General features: G+C 44.5%; 2 protein-coding genes across 3 annotated transcripts in view; one reads left to right on the top strand and one right to left on the bottom strand.

Annotated features, from left to right (window-relative positions):
* The window catches only part of LOC109890296 (carbohydrate sulfotransferase 11-like), a 38438-nt gene extending 27163 nt beyond the window's left edge, over positions 1-11275 (top strand). Inside the window, exon 3 of the mRNA XM_020482276.2 lies at positions 9593-11275. Coding sequence (XP_020337865.1) covers positions 9593-10438 — 846 coding nt within the window. The 3' untranslated portion in view covers positions 10439-11275. The remainder of the gene's footprint in view (positions 1-9592) is intronic.
* A 768-nt stretch (positions 11276-12043) lies between these two features.
* LOC109891396 (solute carrier family 41 member 3) lies at positions 12044-24500 on the bottom strand. 2 transcript variants are annotated; one of them, XM_020483891.2, is made up of 10 exons: positions 23232-24449; positions 21503-21610; positions 21139-21210; positions 20493-20637; positions 20051-20197; positions 18789-18933; positions 18372-18451; positions 16337-16556; positions 14684-14832; positions 12044-13273 (listed from the first exon to the last, which is right to left on the bottom strand). In XM_020483891.2, the coding sequence occupies exons 1-10, from the start codon at positions 23424-23426 to the stop codon at positions 13248-13250; spliced, it is 1287 nt and encodes a 428-aa protein (XP_020339480.1). In that variant the 5' UTR covers positions 23427-24449; the 3' UTR covers positions 12044-13247. The 2 variants fall into 2 exon arrangements, with proteins under 2 accessions (XP_020339480.1, XP_020339478.1); XM_020483889.2 differs by having other exon boundaries at positions 12046-13273; positions 16422-16556; positions 23232-24500.
* Between the last annotated feature and the right edge of the window lie 1575 nt (positions 24501-26075).

The raw sequence follows: 26075 nt of genomic DNA on the forward strand, positions 1-26075 counted from the left end.
GAAGATATAAAACTGTATTTTTTTGTGAAGAATCAACAACAAGTGGGACACAATCATGAAGTGGAACGACATTTATTGGATATTTCAAACTTTTTTAACAAATCAAAAACTGAAAATTGGGCGTGCAAAATTATTCAGCCCCCTTAAGTTAATACTTTGTAGCGCCACCTTTTGCTGCGATTACAGCTGTAAGTCGCTTGGGGTATGTCTCTATCAGTTTTGCACATCGAGAGACTGACATTTTTTCCCATTCCTCCTTGCAAAACAGCTCGAGCTCAGTGAGGTTGGATGGAGAGCATTTGTGAACAGCAGTTTTCAGTTCTTTCCACAGATTCTCGATTGGATTCAGGTCTGGACTTTGACTTGGCCATTCTATCACCTGGATATGTTTATTTTTGAACCATTCCATTGTAGATTTTGCTTTATGTTTTGGATCATTGTCTTGTTGGAAGACAAATCTCCGTCCCAGTCTCAGGTCTTTTGCAGACTCCATCAGGTTTTTTTCCAGAATGGTCCTGTATTTGGCTCCATCCATCTTCCCATCAATTTGAACCATCTTCCCTGTCCCTGCTGAAGAAAAGCAGGCCCAAACCATGATGCTGCCACCACCATGTTTGACAGTGGGGATGATGTGTTCAGGTCCTATGGACAGAGTCTCCCACCTCAGCTGTAGATCTCTGCAGTTCATCCAGAGTTATCATGGGCCTCTTGGCTGCATCTCTGATCAGTCTTCTCCTTGTATGAGCTGAAAGTTGAGGGACGGCCAGGTCTTGGTAGATTTGCAGTGGTCTGATACTCCTTCCATTTAAATATTATCGCTTGCACAGTGCTCCTTGGGATGTTTAAAGCTTGGGAAATCTTTTTGTATCCAAATCCGGTTTTAAACTTCTTCACAACAGTATCTCGGACCTGCCTGGCGTGTTCCTTGTTCTTCACGATGCTCTCTGCGCTTTTAACGGACCTCAGACTATCACAGTGCAGGTGCATTTATACGGAGACTTGATTACACACCGGTGGATTGTATTTATCATTAGTCATTTAGGTCAACATTGGATCATTCAGAGATCCTCACTGAACTTCTGGAGAGAGTTTGCTGCACTGAAAGTTAAGGGGCTGAATAATTTTGCACGCCCAATTTTCCAGTTTTTGATTTGTTAAAAAGTTTGAAATATCCAATAAATGTCGATCCACTTCATGATTGTGTCCCACTTGTTGATTCTTCACAAAAAAATACAGTTTTATATCTTTGTTTGAAGCCTGAAATGTGGCAAAAGGTCGCAAAGTTCAAGGGGGCCGAATACTTTCGCAAGGCACTGTAGCTTGTTTGATTGCCTTGCGGAGGGAATAGCTACACTGTTTGTATTCGGTCATGTTTCCGGTCACCTTGCCCTGGTTAAAAGCAGTGGTTCGCACTTTCAGTTTCGCGCGAATGCTGCCATCAGTCCACGGTTTGGGAATGTTTTAATCGTTGCTGTGGGTATAACATCAACAATTACTTCTTACAAGAAGTTTAACCTAAGCAAATGTTTTACAATGCATGTGGAGTTGACTTTGCATGCGCCAGTTACCCCTAGGTTTACAAGGAACACGTAGTATCTACTTGAGGTAAATCGTAGCCGACAAGGACGACTCCAGATAAGAATATGTGCCATCAAAATACATTTTGCTCCACAAATTAAGATCAAGATTTTTATGGAAGATCGTCTTTACACTATCAGGGATAATGAATGACATTGGCAAGTTACCTTGTGCCTCACTGATGACAAAGATAAAGTAAAACCTCAAGTAAACTATTACTTTAACTTCTGCCGTGACAAAATTGTTTGATAGAAAGATGTAACTACCCAGCTACACAGTGAGTGAAGCCTCCGTTAGCATCGGTGTTGCCTGCTCCAGTGTGTCCTTGAAATTTCAGTGTCAACAGTGTCTTCTCAAACCAGGACAGAGGACGACACATGCCACTAGACACTGAGGCAAACTGAGAGCCTCCGCATTTGGCTGAGTAAATGGAAGGCGTAAATACAGGAGAGAGTAAATACAGGTTTTGTACAGGAAGGAAGCCACGTTGAACTGGGTGAACTGAAGTGTTAGTGCAGTGGTGTGTGGATGGGCGAGATTGAATGTGATTAGGACATCCAGCTGCAGTGTTTGTGTGTGTTACAAGAGGGAGAGAGATGGGTCAATGAAACTCAACTATGAAGTTTGACAAACAATAAGATCATTTAGAGAATCTGTTATTTAGTGTCATTCAGGACGAACATACTCTTCTCTTGGTTGCAGACTCCGTAATGCACTTATTTTCTACCTCTCCTCATATTCTCTAAATTTCTTCGAAGACGTCAGCATGACGTCAAAACGACAGTCACCTGTTCGTATCCTGTACAATGGATTAAAGTGAGCTAAATTAAATACATCTCTGCTTTTTTTGAGTGCTCCAACTCCTTTCTACCTCGAATTTGTCCTTTTGGAAATGTTTCTTGATAAGCCCTTTTCATGATTTTTTGTCATTGTTGTTGAGCACCCCTCCTTTCCTTTGTATGCTGAAGCATGAAGGCCCACCTGAACTCTCAATTTTCTGGAGATTAACTACTGTTACGAATCCCTTTTGGCCCGACAGTCTAGGGGGGATGGTAATGAGACCCGTAACATAACTCATGCAAATTATAATTGTGACAAAGTAAAAGTGTGAACGAAATAACCAGGACAACAGAAATCTACCGTCAAACTCAAAGTTTATTTATAAACACACGGTAATGGGGGGAGCAGGAAAAGGGGCTGAGCTGGACCCAAGGAAAGAAACAATAAATATACAAAAACACCCCTAAGCTAGACTATCCTGCTTTAACAGCTAACTAACTAACCAAAAATACAGTGGGTGGTCTGCCCAGTTCTAACTAGTGTATTTAACAAAGTTCACCTACGGGTAGTGTATGCCCATGGGCGACTTGTCTTGGTTTCCCCCTTTTCCCACCAGCAACAAACAAACACCATAACCAAAAGCAATACTCACAGGTGATGACAAAGTGCTATGGAGGTGCTCAAACAAAAGAGAGGTTAAGACATAAAGCGAGAGTGAAACACAGAGACCTACAGACATGGCATTTACAGAGAGATTGAGCTCTAGAGCAAACAAATGATGGGGTTTTTAAACCATGGGGAAGGAACTGTGATAGGGTAGGAAATAGGAGGAGGTGTGTCTTCTGATTGATGATTGATTGTTGACTGATTGGGGAGTGATGATTTTCACCTGTGAGGGGAGAAGGAGAGAAAAGAAACACACACACAGGATACACACAGGATAACTGTATCCGTAACAACTACATTGGACAGATTATGCCCAGTTTGGTTCATCTCCCAGATATTTATACTACTGCATAAGCATGTAGCTAATTCCTTTTCAGAATACATTTTTTCCGTGGGGGTAAAGTCAAGGTGTTGATTTAATTATATGAAGTGACATTGGAATGCGAGGAGTGTTTCAGCCCCTGTAAGTAACTTCGTAATGTCAATAAACAGGAGGTCCAAGCCCGACTTTTGAAGGGTGTTTTTTTTCTTCTTCTCATAGTCATAGACAAAGGCCCCCGTCCAGGAACAACCCCCAGCCTCTACAAGGCACAGGTAGATCAGAAAGGATTGGATGGGTATAAGCAATATGTTCCTCCTAGGTAGCCTGTCTGAGGGAAAGGTGGAGCTACAACCATTTTGTTTCTCCCAGCTAGCCTATCTGAGGGTTAGGTTTAGAATAAGGGTTAAGTTTAGGGTTAGGATAAGGGTTAAGGTTAGGGTTTGTAGATAGTTAGCTTAAATGTTACTAATAGTCTGTAGATAGTATGTAGAGCATCTATAGATGGACTATCCAAATAAAGTTTGTAGATAGTTAGCTTAAATGTTACTAATAGTCTGTAGATAGTATGTAGAGCATCTATAGATGGACTATCCAAAGTTTTACCCTACAACCATATTGCAATATCTGAGGACAAGGTGGCACTACAACCATATTGCTTATCTATCAAATTACTTTAGATATGCAGTGCCTTCAGAAAGTATTCAAACCCCTGGACTTTTACCACATTTTGTTACTTTAGTCATATTTTAAAATGGACAAAATAATTTTCCCCCCTCAACAATCTACACACAATACCCCATAACGACAAAGCGAAAACAGGTTTTTAGAAATGTTTGCAAATTTATACAAAATAAAAAACAGATACCCTATTTATGTAAGTATTCAGACCCTTTGCTATGAGGCTAGAAATTGACCTCTGGTGCATCCTGTTTCCATTGATCATCCTTGAGATGTGCCCTTTCCATGATTTGGAAAGGCACACACCTGTCTACATACAGTTGAAGTCGAAAGTTTACATACACTTATTTTGGAGTCATTAAAACTCGTTTTTCAACCACTCCACACATTTCTTGTTAACAAACTATAGTTTTGGCAAGTCGGTTAAAACATCTACTTTGTGCATGACACAAGTAAATATTCCAACAATTGTTTACAGACAGATTATTTCACTTATTATTCACTGTATCACAATTCCAGTGGGTCAGACGTTTACATACAATAAATTGACTGTGCCTTTAAACATTATGTCATGGCTTTAGAAGCTTCTGATAGGCTAATTGACATCATTTGAGTCAATTGGAGGTGTACCTGTGGATGTATTTCAAGGCCTACCTTCAAACTCATTGCCCCCTTGCTTGATTTCATTGGAAAATCTAAAGAAATCAGCCAAGACCTCAGAAAGAAAATTGTTGACCTCCACAAGTCTGGTTCATCCATGGGAGCAATTTCCAATGCCTGAAGGTACCACATTCATCTGTACAAACAATAGTGCGCAAGTATAAACACCATGGGACAACGCAGCCGTCATACCGTCATTTCAACCTCTCTTTCGTGTCGTCTGAGATTCCCAAAGATTGGAAAGCAGCTGCGGTCATCCCCCTCTTCAAAGGGGGGGACACTCTTGACCCAAACTGCTACAGACCTATATCTATCCTACCGTGCCTTTCTAAGGTCTTCGAAAGCCAAGTCAACAAACAGATTACCGACCATTTCGAATCTCACCATACCTTCTCTGCTATGCAATTCGGTTTCAGAGCTGGTCATGGGTGCACCTCAGCCACGCTCAAGGTCCTAAACGATATCTTAACCGCCATCGATAAGAAACATTACTGTGCAGCCGTATTCATTGATCTGGCCAAGGCTTTCGACTCTGTCAATCACCATATCCTCATCGGCAGACTCGACAGCCTTGGTTTCTCAAATGATTGCCTCGCCTGGTTCACCAACTACTTCTCTGATAGAGTTCAGTGTGTCAAATCGGAGGGTCTGCTGTCCGGACCTCTGGCAGTCTCTATGGGGGTGCCACAGGGTTCAATTCTTGGACCGACTCTCTTCTCTGTATACATCAATGAGGTCGCTCTTGCTGCTGGTGAGTCCCTGATCCACCTCTACGCAGACGACACCATTCTGTATACTTCCGGCCCTTCTTTGGACACTGTGTTAACAACCCTCCAGGCAAGCTTCAATGCCATACAACTCTCCTTCCGTGGCCTCCAATTGCTCTTAAATACAAGTAAAACTAAATGCATGCTCTTCAACCGATCGCTACCTGCACCTACCCGCCTGTCCAACATCACTACTCTGGACGGCTCTGACTTAGAATACGTGGACAACTACAAATACTTAGGTGTCTGGTTAGACTGTAAACTCTCCTTCCAGACCCATATCAAACATCTCCAATCCAAAGTTAAATCTAGAATTGGCTTCCTATTTCGCAACAAAGCATCCTTCACTCATGCTGCCAAACATACCCTTGTAAAACTGACCATCCTACCAATCCTCGACTTTGGCGATGTCATTTACAAAATAGCCTCCAATACCCTACTCAACAAATTGGATGCAGTCTATCACAGTGCAATCCGTTTTATCACCAAAGCCCCATATACTACCCACCATTGCGACCTGTACGCTCTCGTTGGCTGGCCCTCGCTTCATACTCGTCGCCAAACCCACTGGCTCCATGTCATCTACAAGACCCTGCTAGGTAAAGTCCCCCCTTATCTCAGCTCGCTGGTCACCATAGCATCTCCCACCTGTAGCACACGCTCCAGCAGGTATATCTCTCTAGTCACCCCCAAAACCAATTCTTTCTTTGGCCGCCTCTCCTTCCAGTTCTCTGCTGCCAATGACTGGAACGAACTACAAAAATCTCTGAAACTGGAAACACTTATCTCCCTCACTAGCTTTAAGCACCAACTGTCAGAGCAGCTCACAGATTACTGCACCTGTACATAGCCCACCTATAATTTAGCCCAAACAACTACCTCTTTCCCAACTGTATTTAATTTTAATTTATTTATTTTGCTCCTTTGCACCCCATTATTTTTTATTTCTACTTTGCACATTCTTCCATTGCAAAACTACCATTCCAGTATTTTACTTGCTATATTGTATTTACTTTGCCATCATGGCCTTTTTTGCCTTTACCTCCCTTCTCACCTCATTTGCTCACATTGTATATAGACTTGTTTATACTGCATTATTGACTGTATGTTTGTTTTTACTCCATGTGTAACTCTGTGTCGTTTTATCTGTCGAACTGCTTTGCTTTATCTTGGCCAGGTCGCAATTGTAAATGAGAACTTGTTCTCAACTTGCCTACCTGGTTAAATAAAGGTAAAATAAATAAATAAAAATAAATACCGCTCAGGAAGGAGACGCGTTCTGTCTCCTAGAGATGACAACAACAGCAAAGGACCTTGTGAAGATGCTGGAGGAAACGGGTACAAAATTATCTATAGCCACAGTAAAATGAGTCCTATATTGACATAACCTGAAAGGCCGCTCAGCAAGGAAGAAGCCACTGCTCCAAAACCGCCATAAAAAGCCAGAGTGCGGTTTGCAACTGCACATGGGGACAAATATCGTGCTTTTTGAAATGTCCTCTGGTCTGATGAAACAAAAATAGAACCGTTTGTCCATAATGACCATCGTCATGTTTGGAGGAAAAAAGTGGGAGGCTTGCAAGCCGAAGAACACCATCCCAACCGTGAAGCATGGGGTGGCAGAATCATGTTGTGGGGGTGCTTTGCTGCAGGAGGGACTGGTGCACTTCACAAAATAGATGGCATCATGAAGTAGGAAAATGATGTGTATATATTGAAGCAACATCTCAAGACATCAGACATCAGTCGCAAATGGGTCTTCCAAATAGACAATGACCCCAAGCATATTTCCATGGCTGTGGCAAAATGGCTTAAAGAAAACAAAGTCAAGGTATTATAGCAGCCATCATATAGCCCCGAACTCAATCCTCTAGAAAATTCGTGGGCAAAACTGAAAATGTGTGTGTGAGCAAGGAGGACTACAAACCTGACTCAGTTACACCAGCTCTGTCAGGAATGGGCCAACATTGCTTGTGGAAGCTACCTGTAACATTTGACCCAAGTTAAACAATTTAAAGGCAATGCTACCAAATACTAGTTGAGTGTATGTAAACTTCTGACCCACTGGGAATGTGATGAAAGAAATAAAAGCTGAAATAAATAATTCTCTCTTCTATTATTCTGACATTTCACATTGTTAAAATAAAGTGGTGATCCTAACTGACCTAAGACAGGGGATTTTTACTAGGATTAAATGTCAGAAATTGTGAAAAACTGAGTTAATGTATTTAGCTAAGGTGTATGTAAACTTCCGACTTCAACTGTAAGGTCCCACAGTTGACAGTGCATGTCAGAGTAAAAACCAAACCATGAGGTCAAAGGAATTGTCCGTAGAGCTCCGAGACAGGATTGTGTTGAGGCACAGATCTGGGGAAGAGTACCAACACATTTCTGCAGCATTGAAGGTCCCCAAGAACACAGTGGCTTCCATCATTCTTAAATGGATTAAGTTTGGAACTACCAAGACTCTTCCTAGATCTGGCTGCCCGGCCAAACTGAGCAATCGGGGAGAAGGGCCTTGGGCAGGGAGGTGACCAGGAACCCGATGGTCACTCTGACAGAGCTTCAGAGTTCCTCTGTGGAGAAGGGAGAACCTTCCAGAAGGACAACCATCTCTGCATCATTCCAACAACCAGGCCTTTATGGTAGAGTGGCCAGACGGAAACCACTCAGTAAAAGGCAGATGACAGCCCGCTTGGATTTTGCCAATAGGCACCTAAAGACTCAGACCATGAGAAACAAGATTATCTGGACTGATGAAACCAAGATTAAACTCTTTTGCCTGAATGGCAAGCCTCACGCCTGGTGGAAACCTGGCACCATCCCTGCGGTGAAATAGGGTGGTGGCAGCATCTTGCTGTGGGGATGTTTTTCAGCGGCAGGGACTGGTAGACGAGTCAAGATTGAGGGAAAGATGAACGGAGCAAAGTACAGAGAGATCCTTGATGAAAACCTGCTCCAGAGTGCTCAGGACCTCAGACTAGGGTGAAGGTTTACCTTCCAACAAGACAATGACCCTAAGCACACAGCCAAGATAACGCAGGAGTGGCTTCGGGACAAGTCTCTGAATGTCCTTGAGTCCACCAGCCAGAGGCCGGAATTGAATATCTCTGGAGTGACCTGAAAATAGCAGCAACGCTCCCCATCCAACCTGACAGAGCTTGAGAGGATCTGCAGAGAAGAATTGGAGAAACTCTCCAAATACAGGTGTGCCAAGCTTATAGCGTCATACCCAAGAAGACTCAAGGCTGTAATCGCTGCCAAAGGTGCTTCAACAAAGTACTGAGTAAAGGGTCTGAGTACTTATGCAAATGTGATATTTCAGTTTTAAAAAATTATACATTGACAACATTTTCTAAAAAACATATTTTTCTTTGTCATTATGGGGTATTGTGTGTAGATTGACGAGGAAAACAACTATTTAATTCATTTTCAAATAAGGCTGTAAAATAACAAAATGTGGAAAAGTCAAGGGGTCTGAATACTTTCAGAATGCAAAGTACATGAAGTGCCATAGGGGTTAGTTCTGGAGCCAACACTCTTTTAGTTTTGGAGCAAACACCATTTAGTTACTGAGCCAAACTCCATTAGTTCCTGAGCCAACACCATTTAGTTACTGAGCCAAACTCCATTAGTTCCTGAGCCAAACTTCTTTAGTTCTGGAGCCAACACTCTTAGTTCTGGAGCCAACACCATTTTGTTCCTGAGCCAAACTCCATTAGTTCCTGAGCCAAACTTCTTTAGTTCTGGAGCCAACACTATTTAGTTCCTGAGCCAAACTCATTTAGTTCTGGAGCCAAAACACTTTAGTTCTGGAGACAAAACATTTTAGTTCTGGAGACAAAAGCCTTTATAGATTGTTCAGCGCTTGTGCTCAGCCCCCTGACATGACATATATTTTTGGTGTTCTCCAGATCAGTTTCCTGTCTCCTATCTAATGAGGTACAATGTTGAAACTTGTTCATGTGTTAACATGTTAAAATATGTCAATGTGTTCAGTGACATGGATATAAAAATGTATCCCCGAGCAATAACCACTTGCCATCTCATTTCCTACTCTCCTCAAGCTCAATTAACAGTTAAACCACACTGAGCCATCTACCATTTGTGTCAGTGTCTGGAATCCTCTCCTCTCTTACAGCTGGAGCAGTCGACGGTGCAGGGGACCCACCAGGGTCGGCGGGAGCTGCTGGAGGACGCCTGCCGCTCATACACGCGCAAGCGTCGCGTGCTCATCCCCGAGGACCTCAAGCACGTCATTGTGGATGACCAGCACGGCCTGCTCTACTGCTACGTGCCCAAGGTGGCCTGCACCAACTGGAAGCGTGTCCTAATGGTCCTGACAGGCGCCGCTGGCCCCCACCGCGACCCCCTCGCCATTCCCGCCAACGAGGCCCACGTGCCTGGCAACCTGCGCACCCTCTCTGAGTATTCCACCTCTCAGATCAACCAGCGGCTGCGCTCCTACCTGAAGTTTGTGTTCGTGCGTGAGCCCTTTGAGCGGCTCGTTTCAGCTTACCGCAACAAGTTCACACGCAGCTACAACACGGCCTTCCACAAGCGCTACGGCACCAAGATCATCCGCCGGCACCGGCCCAACCCCCAGGCCGAAGCACTGGAGCGGGGAGACGACGTCTCCTTCGAGGAGTTTGTGTACTACCTGGTGGACCCGGCCACACAGCGCGAGGAGCCCTTCAACGAGCACTGGGAGCGTGTGCACTCGCTGTGCCACCCCTGCCTAATCCACTACGACGTGGTGGGCAAGTACGAGACGCTGGAGCAGGACTCCCGCTACGTGCTGCAGCTGGCTGGGGTGGAGGGCCAGGTGACTTTCCCTGCCTCGGCCAAGAACACCAGGACTACGGGAGACATGGCCGCTCAGTTCTTCAACAACATCAGACCCTTCTATCAGAAGAAGCTGTATAACCTCTACCACATGGACTTCCTGCTGTTCAACTACTCCACGCCGGAGTACCTGAAATTTTGATGACGTTACGCTTCTTAGGAGGAGCCTTAGTTTGAACCATCTATCATAAGCACTACGTAGTAGTTGGAACGTAGTAGTTGGAAGCGTGACATTGTGCCCGGCCCCACTAGCTTATTACTTCGGTGTATAGCTGATGTCAGCTATTCTGGCGGCTTTTAACAGCTGTTGCTTATAACAACATTATGTATAACCTCTGACAGAGGGTTCAAAAGAAGTGGTACAGACACTTTTAACATGGATCCTGGGACTCTTCAAAGCACAGGTATGTTTTACGGAGAGGACTAACCTGGTGAAATCTAAGGAACTAAACATATCTTTCACATCAAAAGTGAGAGTGGCTTTAAGATGAGACAACGGGGAATGGATGGACACTTAAGATGAAGATGTTGTACTGTTAGCAATGAGCCAATGGAGATTAAATGATTGCCTCTGTATGTGTAAAATGCACCTCAAGTGCACATTAACTCAAAATGACCAAACTTTGACACCACCAACAAACTTTGGTTACAATTATTATTTTTTCTTTCAAAGTTTATTTTGTCACCACCATTCTACAGTAAGACTAAAAGGAACGCAAGCTATCTGAAGTAATAGGGGTGATGAAAGTATCTCTATCAGTGCCTTTGAGTGGGCCTTATGACTTAAAGGTGCATGACATCCTCTGGAAATGTGACATCAGTGTTTTCCTTATACTGTAGAGAGTTGACTCTCATTGGACGGTTTATTTATTGTGATATTTGTGTCCCAGTGTCAACAGACTGCAGATAGAGCACACATTTAGACATTAGGAATAACTACCATAACATCAGACAGTCAAATAAACACATCTAAGCAGTTTGTGTGTGTCTGTGTCTGGAATGTCTGTGTCTGGAAGTCAACACAAAGGGTAAGAATCCATCTGTGCAATATGTTGAATTTACTGTGTATGTTTGAAATATTGAGGTCAAATCATGCAGTTTTATAGGTCCTGTGAACAAAGGTATGAGAAGAGAGCCCTTTCACTGCATTCAAAACAGAGTTGTGTCCAATTATATAGGCAATAGTTTTATCAGTCTTGATGTCAATACTCTTCACATTATGCTAGTACCAACAGTGACCCTTCTGGAGGCTTGGACACCTGTCTGATAAAGTCTACCTAAGACAAGTCTGCAACATGGGGCTTACTTTGATAGTTCAGTGAAATTACATTTGTTGGCAGTGGCTAGTTTAACAAAACCAAAAGTGTGTAATGCTGTCACTCCTTGTCCACAAACCGCTTTCAAGGTAAATAAATATATCGTAACATGTAATTTTTTTCCAAACTATCCCTTTAAGTAAAGGTCTAGCCATTTGTCATAGGCTTCACTTAATCTGGATAGCTGCTATGTTCTCTGACACAATGTCTACACGGCACTTCTACAGTATGTGCTCCACAGCCAAGAGACACGAACCTTGACCCCGACACGGTTCTATCCCTACAGCACGGGCATCGCTTTATGAAATCTGTTGTTTTGGTAATGTTTTACCGTGTGTGTGTGAGAAATAACTGTTGGGGTTATCAGCCCCCCCCCCCCCCCCCCCCCCCCCCCCGTAGCAGAAGATCGGCCTGGGTACCGTGGTGTTGAAATGCAGGGTTGTCACAAGGACGTGTTTGAATGTTGCTGGTGGTGAGGTCACATTTTATTGATCTGTTTTGTAAAATCACATGACATGCATTGATTCTACTGTAAGATATGTGGGGTCATAAAATGGAAGACAGGCATTGTATGTGAATGGTTTTACTCCAACAATGGAACACATTGATACAAATTGGGTTACTAAAATAAGAGCAAGTGAGCAAGTGCTCTCTAGGTACAATCTGACTATTGTTAACACAGTAACATACATACTAAGTCAACATGTGTCCTGTACAATTGAAAACATGATTATAACTGTTGAAATCTTTATATTGTTATATTGTTTGTGTCATTGCAGAGCATCAAAGATGATTTAAGCCTGTTTTTAAAAGTATATATTAATTGACTTAAAAGGCCCCACATGACTCCCATAGTTTGTACAGTAATGGTTTGGAGGCACAAATGAAAATAGCAGTGGTCGATCATTGAAATTGTGACACATGGATTAATCCCATGTCCTCTATTGGTTTATAGTGTTTATCCCGTGAGTGCTTTAGTACATTTATTGTGACTAAACTCACAAGTCAACCATTTTTGAGCATGAGGATAAATGTATAGACAGTCAGCAAACAAACAAGCGCAGACAATATTATTGCTTTAGTACAGTGCATTTACCATTAGACCATTAAAGCGTTTAAAGCGGTCACATCTCAACAGGAAGCTTCTATGTGGTAACTGGGCGCTGAAAGACTGTCGAGCTACAGTATACAGGTACTCCCTTAGCAGCATTCATTTCTTAAGCCCTGTTGATACCTGGTTCTAACATGACGCCTTTTCCCTGATCTTTTCCACATTCTGATTGTGTAGACTTTTAAAAGACACATTGTGATCAGATCTTATAAGTGTAAATGGACAAGATCAGGACGAAGGACGCATGTTAATGGCAGGCATAAACAGGGCTTCTGTGGAGCCAAGAGACCGTATGTGAAGTCAAGCTTGGTGGTTGTCGGAGGCCTGTGAAACTACAGTGTGTAGGCCACGTTGTTATATCTTAATTTCAGTCGCACTAGACATGGTGGGCTGGTATAGATTGAATGGCCCTGAAGCTCAGGGCCAGGAAGCCGGTCCCCAACAGATCCCCCAGAGCCGTGAGGTACGGGATAGAGTAGTTATCCGGGTCCAGCCCCTTCCGCCACATCCAGCGCACCATCAGGTCAGCCAGGTACAGCAGAATCACAACCTGTGAATCAGTTGACAGCACGATGAGTAACCCACTAGTGCAGGTAACTGAGGGAAGTTGGACTGTGCAGAAGCTGTAATACAATGTCCCTTTCACCCTGGGAAATATGTATAGGCCATGTTCAATAGCTTCTCTGTTATACTGTCTAGTAACATCCCATTATTATGAGATTACTGGCAACCCACACTGTATGTGAACAAGTAAAAAGAAGTTGAGGTCATGTGAACAATAAACATTAAGGGCAAAAACGCGTACATGGTTCACACTGTCTGTATACATTTATTTTTGAAGTATCTAAAAAGTTGCTAATGACACCACAGGTCATATCAAATCTGGTAAGTAGAAGGACTAAAACACTGGGCTGGTGTTCTACAGATGTATCGGTATACTGGTCAGCATTTTCAGCGACGTGTGGTTTGAATTGCAGCGCCAGAGTTTGGCAAGAGGGCTGAAAACAGTAAATCTTTCATTAACATTTCTACTAAGGCCGTTGTTTATATCGGCAATGGCTCTCGTTGTGTAAAACTATGATTTACTCGACCCAAACCCTCAATGTGTGAGATCCAAACAAAAGAGAGGCGTAGTATTAAGGAACATCTGTCCTTGAAATGGACATCCGGAAGGCCAAAGTTAGTTACTTTAAGGAGCAGTTTTCTCTCTGTGGGTCTAACCCTAAGAAGTTCTGGAAAACGGTTAAAGACCTGGAGAATAAACCCTTCTCCTCACAGCTGCCCACGTCTCTTAAAGTTGATGTTGTGGTTGTTATTGATGTGGTTGTGGTTTAATGACCACTTAATTAAGTCAGGATTCCTATTTGACTCAGCCATGCCTCCTTGCCTGTCCAACATTTCCTCATCTTCCACCGCTTCTAATGCGACTATCCCCAATGCTTCTTCCTCTTTTACCCCTGCCCTGATACAAAGTTTCTCCCTGCAGGCAGTCACTAAGTCCGAGGTGCTAGAGGAGCTCCTGAAACTTGACCCCAAAAAATTATCTGGGTCAGATGGTTTATACCCTTTCTTCTTTAAGGTTGCTGCCCCTGTCATCGCCAAGCCTATCTCTGACCTTTTTAACCTGTCTCTCCTTTCTATGGAGGTTCCCATTGCTTGGAAGGCAGCCACAGTTCATCCTTTATTTAAAGGGGGAGATCAAGCTGATCCTAACTGTTATAGGCCTAGTTTCCGCTCAGGTTATGGATGTGTCTCTGCAACCTTAAAGGTCCTCAATGATGTCACCATTGCCCTTCATTCTAAGCAATGCTGTGCTGCTATAAAATTCCCCAGGGGCCATATTCAGTCTTCACCAAGGTCACAACTTTTTTTTAAATTCATTTTTCACCATATGTCACCCTTTAAAGTAGGAGTGGTACAGTGGGTCATGTCTGTGGTACATATCAGTTTGACCTCTGACCTGTAGCAGGGCCGCACACAGGTAGAGGCAGACAAAGGCAGGCGTGAGGGCGCCATGGCCGCCATTCAGTAAGTGGATGGTGTAGAGGAAAAGCAGGTGACCCGGAACTACCAGGAAGACTAGAACCCTCGCTGACTTGGAGTTGACCCCTGTTGATGTAAACAGGAGACTTAGAGGACATCTTAAAAGTAAGCAGAAAATAAGCTAAACTTCCAAAAGCCTTTTAATGTCCAGGAGGAAGTGTACAAGAGCGGGCAGGGTACTGACGACTGTTACGGGTTAGTAATATTGTGTGTAGATGTGTGCAGTGTTCATTTGACCCCTCTGCTTCTTTTGTGTTTATTTTGTTTGTTTGACTGGTTAGCTGAGGAGCTGAAGGTCAGGTAGGGGTCAGGCCAGTGTTGTGAAGAACAGGCAAGGGTCAGGACAGTGTTGTGAAGGTCAAGCAAGGACAGTGTTGTGGTTTGAAAGTCAGGCAAGGGCATGGTTGTGAGCTGAAGGTCAGGCAGGGGTCAGGGCAGTGTTGTGAGCTGAAGATCAGGCAGGGCGAGTGTTGTGAGCTAAAGGTCAGGCAGGGGTCAGGGAAGTGTTGTGAGCTGAAGGTCAGGCAGGGTTTCTTTTGTTTATTTTGTTTGTTTGAATGGTTAGCTGAGGAGCTGAAGGTCAGGTAGGGGTCAGGCCAGTGTTGTGAAACACAGGCAAGGGTCAGGACAGTGTTGTGAAGGTCAAGCAAGGACAGTGTTGTGGTTTGAAAGTCAGGCAAGGGCATGGTTGTGAGCTGAAGGTCAGGCAGGGGTCAGGGCAGTGTTGTGAGCTGAAGATCAGGCAGGGGGAGTGTTGTGAGCTAAAGGTCAGGCAGGGGTCAGGGAAGTGTTGTGAGCTGAAGGTCAGGCAGGGTTTCTTTTGTTTATTTTGTTTGTTTGACTGGTTAGCTGAGGAGCTGAAGGTCAGGTAGGGGTCAGGCCAGTGTTGTGAAACACAGGCAAGGGTCAGGACAGTGTTGTGAAGGTCAAGCAAGGACAGTGTTGTGGTTTGAAAGTCAGGCAAGGGCATGGTTGTGAGCTGAAGGTCAGGCAGGGGTCAGGGCAGTGTTGTGAGCTGAAGATCAGGCAGGGGGAGTGTTGTGAGCTAAAGGTCAGGCAGGGGTCAGGGAAGTGTTGTGAGCTGAAGGTCAGGCAGGGGTCAGGGCAGTGTTGTAAGCTGAAAATCTGGGAAGGGCAGTGTTGTGAGCTGAAGGTCAGGCATTGGTTAGGGAAGTGTTGTGAGCTGAAGGTCAGGCAGGGGTCAGGGCTGTGTTGTGAGCTGAAGGTCAGGCAGGGGGAGTGTTGTGAGCTAAAGGTCAGGCAGGGGTCAGGGCAGTGTTGTAAGCTGAAGGTCAGGCAGGGGTCAGGGCAGTGTTGTAAGCTGAAAATCTGGGAAGGGCAGTGTTGTGAGCTGAAGGTCAGGCATGGGTTATGGAAGTGTTGTGAGCTGAAGGTCAGGCAGGGGTCAGGGCAGTGTTGTGAGCTGAAAGTCAGGCAGGGGGAGTGTTGTGAGCTAAAGGTCAGGCAGGGGTCAGGGAAGTGTTGTGAGCTGAAGTTGAGGCAAGGGCAGTGTTGTGTCATCCTGTGTGTTTGTGTGTGTTTGAAGTTGAAGTGTGTTTTGACTGCTGACCTGAGGAGCAGAAGGTCAGGCAGGGCCCAGGCCAGTGTTGTGTCATCCTGTGTGTTTGAAGTTGAAGTGTGTTTTGACTGCTGACCTGAGGAGCAGAAGGTCAGGCAGGGCCCAGGCCAGTGTTGTGTCATCGGGAAGGGCAGGGTCCCTGGCATACTCCAGTAGTGTAGGTAGGTGGAGATGCGGCTGGCTTGGATGGCTACCAGGTTACCTCCCACACCTGGGTGAAGGGAAGGAGCCGAACAGTCGTTGAAATACCAGTAGGCATTTTTATAATCGTATTTTGTTGAATTTGTCTGTTGGTCCTTTGTAGCTCAGCTGGTAGAGCATGGTGCTTCTAACACCAGGATACTAGGTTTGATTCCTGGGACCACCCATATGCAAAATCTAAACACACATGACTTGTAAGTCACTTTAGATAAAAGTATCTGCTATATGGAATATTATAATTAGTTATTTACATATTTAGGCTTGAGCTTTGGGTTTAGTAAATTATAGGTATTTTCAAGGTTATGATGAAGCGTCTTCAAGGTAATTTTAGTTGATTTTGTTTTTCTGCAACTCTTTCTAGTTAATTATGTAGGGATAATTCTGATGTGAATGTAATGGCATATATTTAAAGTGAGTTTGTGCGCAGAGATTGCATGATCTTGTGTCCATTGGAGGTAAGGAGGATGGAGGGAGAGAGGTGGAGAAAGACAGAAAGATTGATAGACAGAAAGAAAGAGGGAAGAAGATAGAACAAGATTGGGATGCAGAGGGAGAAAGGTAAGAGAAGAATAAACAAGAAGAGAGAGAAAAAAAACACTGAATGGCAATGCAAATGTACTTCCTGTCTTGAAATGCCGATTAATGCGAAAAGCTTTGCTAGCGCTAGCTGAGGCTGGCAAAGATATAGAGGAAATCCTCTGAAGCAGACAGTACATAGTTGTCATTCTAAAGAGGTTTATGTAAACCTTATTGTTAGTCTTCTCCAGCGATGGTGGCTAGCCGTGGGCAACAAACATTGCCATGCTAGTCTTAGGCTGTGTTTACACAGGCAGCCCAATTCTGATCTTTTTTTCACTAATTGGTCTTTTGACCAATCAGATCAGCTCTGAAAAAAATATGCTGTGAAAAGATCTGCTGTAATTGGTAAAAAGACCAATGAGTGGAAAAAATATCAGAATTTGGATACTTATTCAGTTGCACAACTGAATGCATTCACGTGTCTTCCGCATTTAACCCAACCCCTCTTGATCAGACGTGTGGTGGGGGGGGGGGGGGGCTACCTTAATTGATGTCATCAGCCCCTAGGGAGCAGTTGTTGTTGGGGTTTAATTACCTGACTCAAGGGCAGAACGGCAGATTATTTTCACTTTGGCAGCTCAGGGATTCAAACCAGCAACCTTTTCAGTTACTGGCCCAACGCCCTTAACGCTAGGCTACCTGCTGCCCTTAAAACATGAAACTTTAAAATGACATTGTTTACAATAGCGCAGTGGCTTCATGTAATTAGTCACACAAGTTATAGTAATTTACTGTCATACTTCAAAGACTGTTTAAATGTAACAGGACAAGAACCACGCCTGTCTATTATTTTGTCAAACATGCCATCTATCTTTCCACCAAGGCAACCAGATGTTGTCTTCTAAGGAAAGGAGTACCAGATTTTACATTTAAGCTTACATCATATGTTATAGTCGTGGACAGGCTAGGGATGAGTGGAACTTAATACTCTTTTCAGAACCACTTGAGACCAATAAAGCTATGGCTTCTCGACTCGTACCCATGTCCAAATGAGATGTCATGGCGATTTTACAAGATACATATTTAGCAATGGTAAGCAGCATTGCAAATGGGGTAAACCTGTTTCTAGTTTTTCCCATGTAGCTGTTTCTTAGATGGATCCTTGAGGATATTTGTTAGGAGGAATTACTTCCTAACAAATATCTCTTCAACATTTAAATAATATTGAGACAAAATTTAAATCTGAGCATTGAATTACACACATGCCCCACTCTTTGATCTGAGGAGTTAGGTTCGGTCCACTCACCGTTGATTACGGGAGTGAACACCGCCATGCCTTCAAAGTTCGGGTCGCTCACTGTCTTATCCAGTATCAGGCCCCCAATACTGTGGTTTACAAGGATACAATGGGACACAAACGTCACATAATATGTTCAAAGCTGTAGATTGTCTAAGGGGCAAGTGATAAGTTCCACTCTGTGTCCTCCATCTGCACTGATCTGAAAGGAGAGGATAGGTGAAAGTGATCTGGTGCATTTATGTCTACTGAGCAGTAGCTGTCACCTGTCCAGTTCTGTAAAATCAGTTTGGATAAAGGTGACAAAAGGCCTTCAAGTTGCGATCGTAACTGCAAGTGAATATACAGCATGTTTGTTTCTTCGAAATCTAGTTGAACGCTCATGGATTGAACATTGATAGAATGCTGATAGCCCCAGGCATTTACCTGCTGATGGACATGGCCATGATGACGGGCTGCCACCCAGACCTCAGCACCTCTCTGACTGGAGGAGAGTGCCGGGCAATGACCACCCACAGCGGAATGAGAACCAGGAAAAAGCCACACACCAGAGCAGGCAGGTACCACATCTCTGGAAGACAAGAAAGGGTGTGTGTGTGTGTGTGTGTGTGAGAAAGTGGGCACATTCCACATGCACATTTTCTATGCAGGTAGAAAAGGAGTGTTACATCTGCAAGACATATTGTATGTCAACATGATAAAATGATTCTATAATCTGGGCAGACCTGAATGGAAGTTGCTGGAGCCCACCCAATGTACTGTGTTGGACATTTATTAAGCAGACCTGAAATAACTAGTCGTGAAAGAAACTGTGCTGCCCTCTACCGAAGACACAATTGAAGTACCGAATATTAATTTTATTTCGAGAGATTTGAGGATATTTCATTTGGAAACTAATAAGAGATGTTTTATTGACTACAAAGATCAATATTTTTGTTTTTTATGCCTGGAAAGGAAAATGAATGTGAAATGAAATAATGGTGAAATTATGTAAGATATCTTGTTGGTGCTCATAGTCTTTTCCAGTTGGAAATAATGAGAGATCAGTTTCAAACCAACACATTCTACTAAATACTTGGAACATTTGAAAGAACTGGCCTACTGTCTGATTCTTTACCCTTCTCGTCAAAGAGTGCTTCATGGATTTAAATGGGACGGATTGGTTTAAGAAATATTGTGGAAACTCCATCTAGTCCACCCCATGCATACATCAATTCAAAATGTTTAAATCCATGAGGGGGAGTGAACAAGTGCCCATTTCAGGGGAAGTGTAGGGAATCAGAACCCAGGCATAATGGAAATGTCTCCACCAAGGCTTTGCTCAATATTGCATCCAGCCCTAGGAATCATCAATATGGGCCTAGTCAGTGATAGGGGTTAAGGTTCAGATAACATTGGGCGTATTAGATGTCAAACATCCTTTCTTACTTTTATATATATTTTTTGACTGGACAGAAAGTCAGGGGGACAGACAATGAAAAAGCAACGACAGGTAGGATGGGGGCAAACAGTGGGTGTACAGAGGCTCGAACGCCATCGCCGGGGCTCGAACGCCATCGCCGAGGCTCGAACGCCATCGCCGGGGCTCGAACGCCATCGCCGGGGGAGCACGTGTGGTCTGGGAGTCGAGTGTTACCGCTCGACCAGACACCGGCACATACCACTTATTCTGCTGTGAGTGATCTGACCTTTAAACCGGAAGAGGAAGCTGCTGACCCCAGCCAGCAGAGAGAGGGTGATGAGGTCACCCAGGCTGGCAGCGATGGGCGTGGCCACGTTGTCAGGGTTGATGCCCACCTTCCTTGAGCCAATGATCACTCCCACCATCACCAGGCCTACCGACACAGAGAGCAGACTTTAGATCTAGAATCATCTAGTTGGGAATACATTTGTTGGATAAAAACCCTATTGTCAAAATCAAAACTCAGGAATACATAATAATTGCCAAAATACCCAAATATAAAACATTATTCTTTAAAATGCCCACTGAGATTGCCATCTTAATTGTGTACTCTGATTTAGCTATGAAACACTAACTTAATTAACATCTGAACGATGGAAGTGACACTACCTAACACTATCACTGGCTAGTGGAATGACAGCTATTGTGGTTTTGTCAGGTTAACTTGCCCAGTGACAGGGCAGCTACAAAGGCTGTGGTGATGCTGCTGGCACATAAAACAGCAGCCTGCAGCAGGTCTACACGACCCCTGGTCATCGCGCCCAAACCCACTGCAGCTACCGCAGCCAGGAAACCCACCACTGTGGCCTGGACCTATGGAGGGAGAGAGAGAGAATAGGAGCGGTAGGGAGGGGAGGGGGAGCAGAGAGAGAGGGAGAGGGGAGCAGAGAGAGAGGGAGAGGGGAGCAGAGAGAGAGGGAGGGAGAACAGAAGATGCAGCAAGGGAAAAGAGAGAGAGAGAGAAAGAGCCGGGAGAGAGAGTGGAAAAGGAGCAAGGGAAGAGAACGGAGAGCAGGAGAAGCAGGGAGCAAAGGGGAGAAAGAATGAACAGAAGAGGCAGCAAGGGAAGAGGAGAGGGGGGCAGGAAATAAAGGAGGGAGATGTAGGGGGATAGAGGGAGGGAGGGAGAATGAGGCATAACACTGAGACATGTCATTGCCTTGATACAGTGAACCCTCTTGTGCCCTCTGTTGGATTCACAGATAAACATACTTTATAATAACGTGTGGTTGACATTACAGGCTAGCCAAAGTGACAGCACTGGTTTGATAAAATGCCATTGGCTGTGTTTGCTGAAGGAGAGGTCAATTTCACCTGAATGAGAGCCAGGTTGCTACACACTATCCTCCACTGCTGCTTTGGATCATCCAGCTGCCCAGTATTCGCCTGATAGGGAGATAGACCGTATATAAAGGAACGGGAGAAATATTTCACATTTTAAATGGTGTGCGTGTGAGTTTGTATGTAAAATCTAGATTTAGTTTTACATTCAAACATGTTGTGGCAGCGTTGAGTGTGTGTAGGTGTGTGTCAGCAGTGTCTGTGCATGTGTGTGTGTGTGTGTGTGTGTGTGTGTGTGTGTGTGTGTGTGTGTGTGTGTGTGTGTGTGTGTGTGTGTGTGTGTGTGTGTGTGTGTGTGTGTGTGTGTGTGTGTGTGTGTGCGTGCGTGTGCACTTACTGCTGTAGACAGTCTGGATGCCAGTGTCATCTCCAGGTTGCCTTTCAGTCCCACCAGGGCTGGCACCAAGATAAACACCTCTGTGATCTCCTTAAACACTTCCCAATGCTGAAACATACACAATGACCTCGTTAAACATGTCCCAGTTCTAAAACATGAATAATGATCTCCCTAAACAGTTCCCAATGCTGAAACATACACAATGACCTCTTTAAACATGTCCCAGTTCTAAAACCTCAATAATGATTTCCCTAAACAGTTCCCAATGCTGAAACATACACAATGATCTCCTCAAGCACCTCCCAGTGCTGAAACATAACAATCCCTCCTGACACTGCCAGCCTGGTTGCCAAATATACAGTACTCATGCTTTAGCCAACTGCTTGGTCGTTGTCATGCCAAAACAGAAAGGAGTTGGATCAAGCACAAACAGATCTGGCAACCAGTATAATTCATTGTAACAGGAAAAGACTATTACCGCTATTATATCATTTCTTTATTCAGATTAAAACCATAATCTTTTGCTGTTGTCATCCCATTATAATCTAAAAATAATAATCTGAACATGTTAAGTATTAGTGACACTAAAATTACAGTCTTGCTGTAACTTAGTGGCATACAATAACTCTTGTTGATTACAGGTGAACATTTGTTTCTTTCTTCACGTTTTCATTTCCAAATTGAAAAGGAACTAAATCCCTGAGCTTTCAAGGCTGACTTCAGTCAAAGTCACTACCCAACCCACCAACCTATTCCATTATTCAGGGAGTCAGTCACGCCATGCGACTGCTGGGATCTTTCCAAAAGGTGAACCAGGGAAAGAGCTATTTTGCTGCTCTATACTTATTTGCCTATATGTCATTTGTGCTACTCTACTATCTATACACAATGCCTATCTGCATGTTTTATAGAATGCACTTTGAAGGGCAAGGTACTGACCTCATCAGTCAAGTGGGTTATTCATCCTCAAAATGTACCATGGAGTATTGCCACAAGTTAGCCTGAGTCCCAGTTCTGTTTGCGCTGTCGTGCCAACTCCTATTGACAATGACATAGGAGTTTGCAAGACAGCACAAGCAGATCTGGGACTCCGGCTAAGCTTCAAGTGCATGATCTTTTCGATATTGACACACATTTTCAAATGGCTGCAGCACTCTCGTGTCGTGGATGCTCTTTCTAGCTGTCATTTATAGCCACTGTCAGGGGTCTTCTGACTGCTCTTTGAAACAGCTTTGAAGTCCCCAGATAGATTTGCTGCTATCCTCCTGTTGTCTGTTTATCAGTCTCTCCTATATTTTCCATACCATGCATGTCAAAGCACCTCCTACATTTTAAATGGCCTCTTTATCATTTCATGCTACATCTCCCACAGTTCTCAATGCTTTCCTGATAGTTTCTTACACTTTTCATAGCAAACAGCTCGGCTCCTCTGGTGACACAAGTGTCACGTTGCCGGAGATGACTCAATTGTGCCTGCGTCCCAAATGGCAACCTTGTCCCTATATAGTGCACTACTTGGTCCCTGGTCAAAAGTAGTGCACGATAAAGGGGATCGCTGATACAAAGCAATCTGCCCATGTAGACACCTAAACCTCTGTGGCAGCTCATCTATCTCACCTGTTTTTTTCTTAGATTGAAGGGGATTTACTCAATACATCACAGCATGCCCAGATAAATACAACACACACACAAACAAACACATACACACACACTCAAAGTTAGCCCATACTTGAACCAAGTCCATGACTATGCCTGCTGCCACCATGCCCAGGCCGGCCACCAGGTAGGGCAGTAGGATCTGAGCCAAGATGAGCCAGGCACTCTCAGGCAGATAGCCATGGGGGGAGCGGGTTAGCTTACAGGTGAAGCCCCTCAGCTTCTTCCCCTGGTAGCACAGCTCTAGCTCTAAATGGGTGACCACCATGGTCTCCGCAGGTCGCAGTTACCCCATCTGGAAAGTCCCCAGTAGGGGTTAAGGGAGTGACAGCTGCCCTTTTTCACACCAATCTCCACCACTAATATCTTCTCTGTGGTATGGTCTCCTCTTTGATAGTTTAGTTTAGTGAATGGGGAGATTCCTTCCAGTCGACAGCAGAAAATCGCCAAACGCTCTTCAACCAATCCACTGGGCTCAACGTATTTCAGGGGCTTTAGAATGACAGTTTGTTTGTCCTTCTGAATGAGAATGACATTAGAATGACAGCTTGTCCTTCCATCTTTAGTCAACGTTGCTAAGATAACACAACCAAGAAAGAATGCCAATGGTGGAGAAGGCTGAAGAACGACATAGACTGCCTTTGACCTCTGGGATGGAGGTCACATACACACGCAGATATGGGTCCTCCAGATAGGGGTGTCTGCCAGGACTCTTCTGACACCCGCTGCTGACAGACAGACACAAACACTCACACACACACTCCTCACGCTTCGCTCTTCAGTAGGCGAGCTGCCGAGGAGCTCCGCTGGAAGCAGCCGGTGCATTTGCCGCCGCGGGGCCTGAAAAACGTCCACGTCCTCTGCGACAAGGACAACCAGAAGGCTGCTAACTTTTTCTCTGCCCTCCCCAGCCGCTGCTCGTGATGCCTCTGCTCGTCCCACTGCCCTGTGTGAGCAGCCTGGCTGGCCTGGAGTCCCTTTCTCATGTTGGGCTGGAGAGAAGTGACGTGGGGCGCTGGTTGGTGAGTCGCAGATGAAAAACGAGGTGATAATAGATGACGGTCCGTGGTTCTAAGGCTCGGAAGGCGAAGGACTGCAGGGTGACATTGAGTGGGGATGATGAGGTGTGAGTCCCGAGGCGAAGCATTAAGAGTACCTGTCCAGTCGCTGGCAGGGGTTTCCTCTCCTCTGGGAAGCAAACAAATTGGGTCGTGATGGTATTTCTGTGCAAGTGGGAGAGAAGGAGGGGGTGCTGCTGTCGTCTGTGCGAGCAGGGCTATCAGACTGAAACAGGTGGGAGGGAAGGGGGGGTGCTGCTTTCGTCTGTGCGAGCATGGCTATCAGACTGAAACGGGTGGGAGGGAAGGAGGGGGTGCCTGCTGTCGTCTGTGTGAGCATGGCTATCAGACTGAAACGGGGTCTCTATCTCTCTCTTTCTATCCCTCTCTCTCCTTTGCTCTTTCTATTTTCTTTCTTTCTACCTTTCCCTCTGTCTCATGATAACTCCATCTTGTTCCTCTCTCTCCTCTCTTTTCTTCCTCGTTGCTCCATCCTCAGTGCCAGCATGTGTTGTACCTGTCACCAACATGTGGCATTAGCCTGGTCCCCTCTAAAGGACATCTGTTCTCTTTTCTGACTGTCTCCCCTCCATTTGCGTAACATCTTCTGAGCTTATGGGTTTTTGGCTCTTTCTACCTGTTAGTATTATTAGCCAGTCTCTCACCCCCTGTCTTTTTTCTATTTATCCCCTTCTCACTTCAATTCAGAGTGAAACACTACATTGACTAGAGAGACATTTAGTAAATATTTGCCAAACACTGGAAGTGGCGTAAATATCAATAGCTTCTTAATCCTTCATGACCATGACCGACATTTGAGACCTGCATGCTGTTATCCAGAGAGGAGAGAAGGAACCGAGTTCAGCTCTTTATCCCTCCTTGTCCTATAGCCTCCCCACCCCCACACACACGCACACACTGAAAGTGACTCAGCTGAGGCGTCCCTGAGACGTGGCGTGGACAATCTGTTGCCTCCTGCTCCGCCACTGACACCTTGTTGGAATTTAGAAGCCCCGTTTATACCTGGTTCTAACTTGCGTCCTTTGTCCTGATCTTGTACACATTTTGATTGTCTAGACCTGTCTAAAAATGTGGACACAATCAAAAGACACATTGCGATCAGATCATCCTGCCCCCCTCCGGACGTAGTCAGATACTCATTGTGTCTGGATATCTTACAAGTGTAGACAGATCTGGACAGAGAAACCATTTAAATCATCATCATTATTCTGCCCTCTAAAATCATTGACAGATGGCACTATTAACTGATTGCATCAACAAGTGTCTTACAGTAAATAAATCTGACATTGAATGAATAGCTGTGAACACATTTGCATAAAGGAAGGAACCAGGAAGTCTGGTCACAATGCAGACACAGTGGATGGATAACAGACACAGTTTAATACCATGAGTAGCAGTGGAGGCTGCTGAGGGGAGGAGGGCTCATAATAATGGCTGGAAAGGAGCTAATGGAATGGCATCAAACACATGGAACCCAAGCTTTCAGTTGTATACACACAACCATTGTGCAGTCCCCACAATGCTTGTGTAATTATTTTTGTGAAGAAAAACGATCAAAACCACTGTCAAATATGCGGTACAACAGTTGTACAACTTGAGTGTGAACCTGGCCTATTTGAGCCATATAATCCTCAGTGTGTGTGCAGTGAAAACAAAGTTTAGTGAAACTTACAAGCTATACATGTAGTAGTCCACACTGACATATTGATAGCAATAGCCTTTCAGGTTTGTTGTTATATGGCAAGTCTATGGGACTCAATATGACAGGCTAGACAACCCATTACACACCTTGAGTTGGATCCAGGATTACATAATGAAACCCAAGGAAAGACTGTCTA

The sequence above is a fragment of the Oncorhynchus kisutch genome, linkage group LG5 (genome assembly GCF_002021735.2).
Source record: "Oncorhynchus kisutch isolate 150728-3 linkage group LG5, Okis_V2, whole genome shotgun sequence".
NCBI classification, from domain to species: domain Eukaryota; kingdom Metazoa; phylum Chordata; class Actinopteri; order Salmoniformes; family Salmonidae; genus Oncorhynchus; species Oncorhynchus kisutch.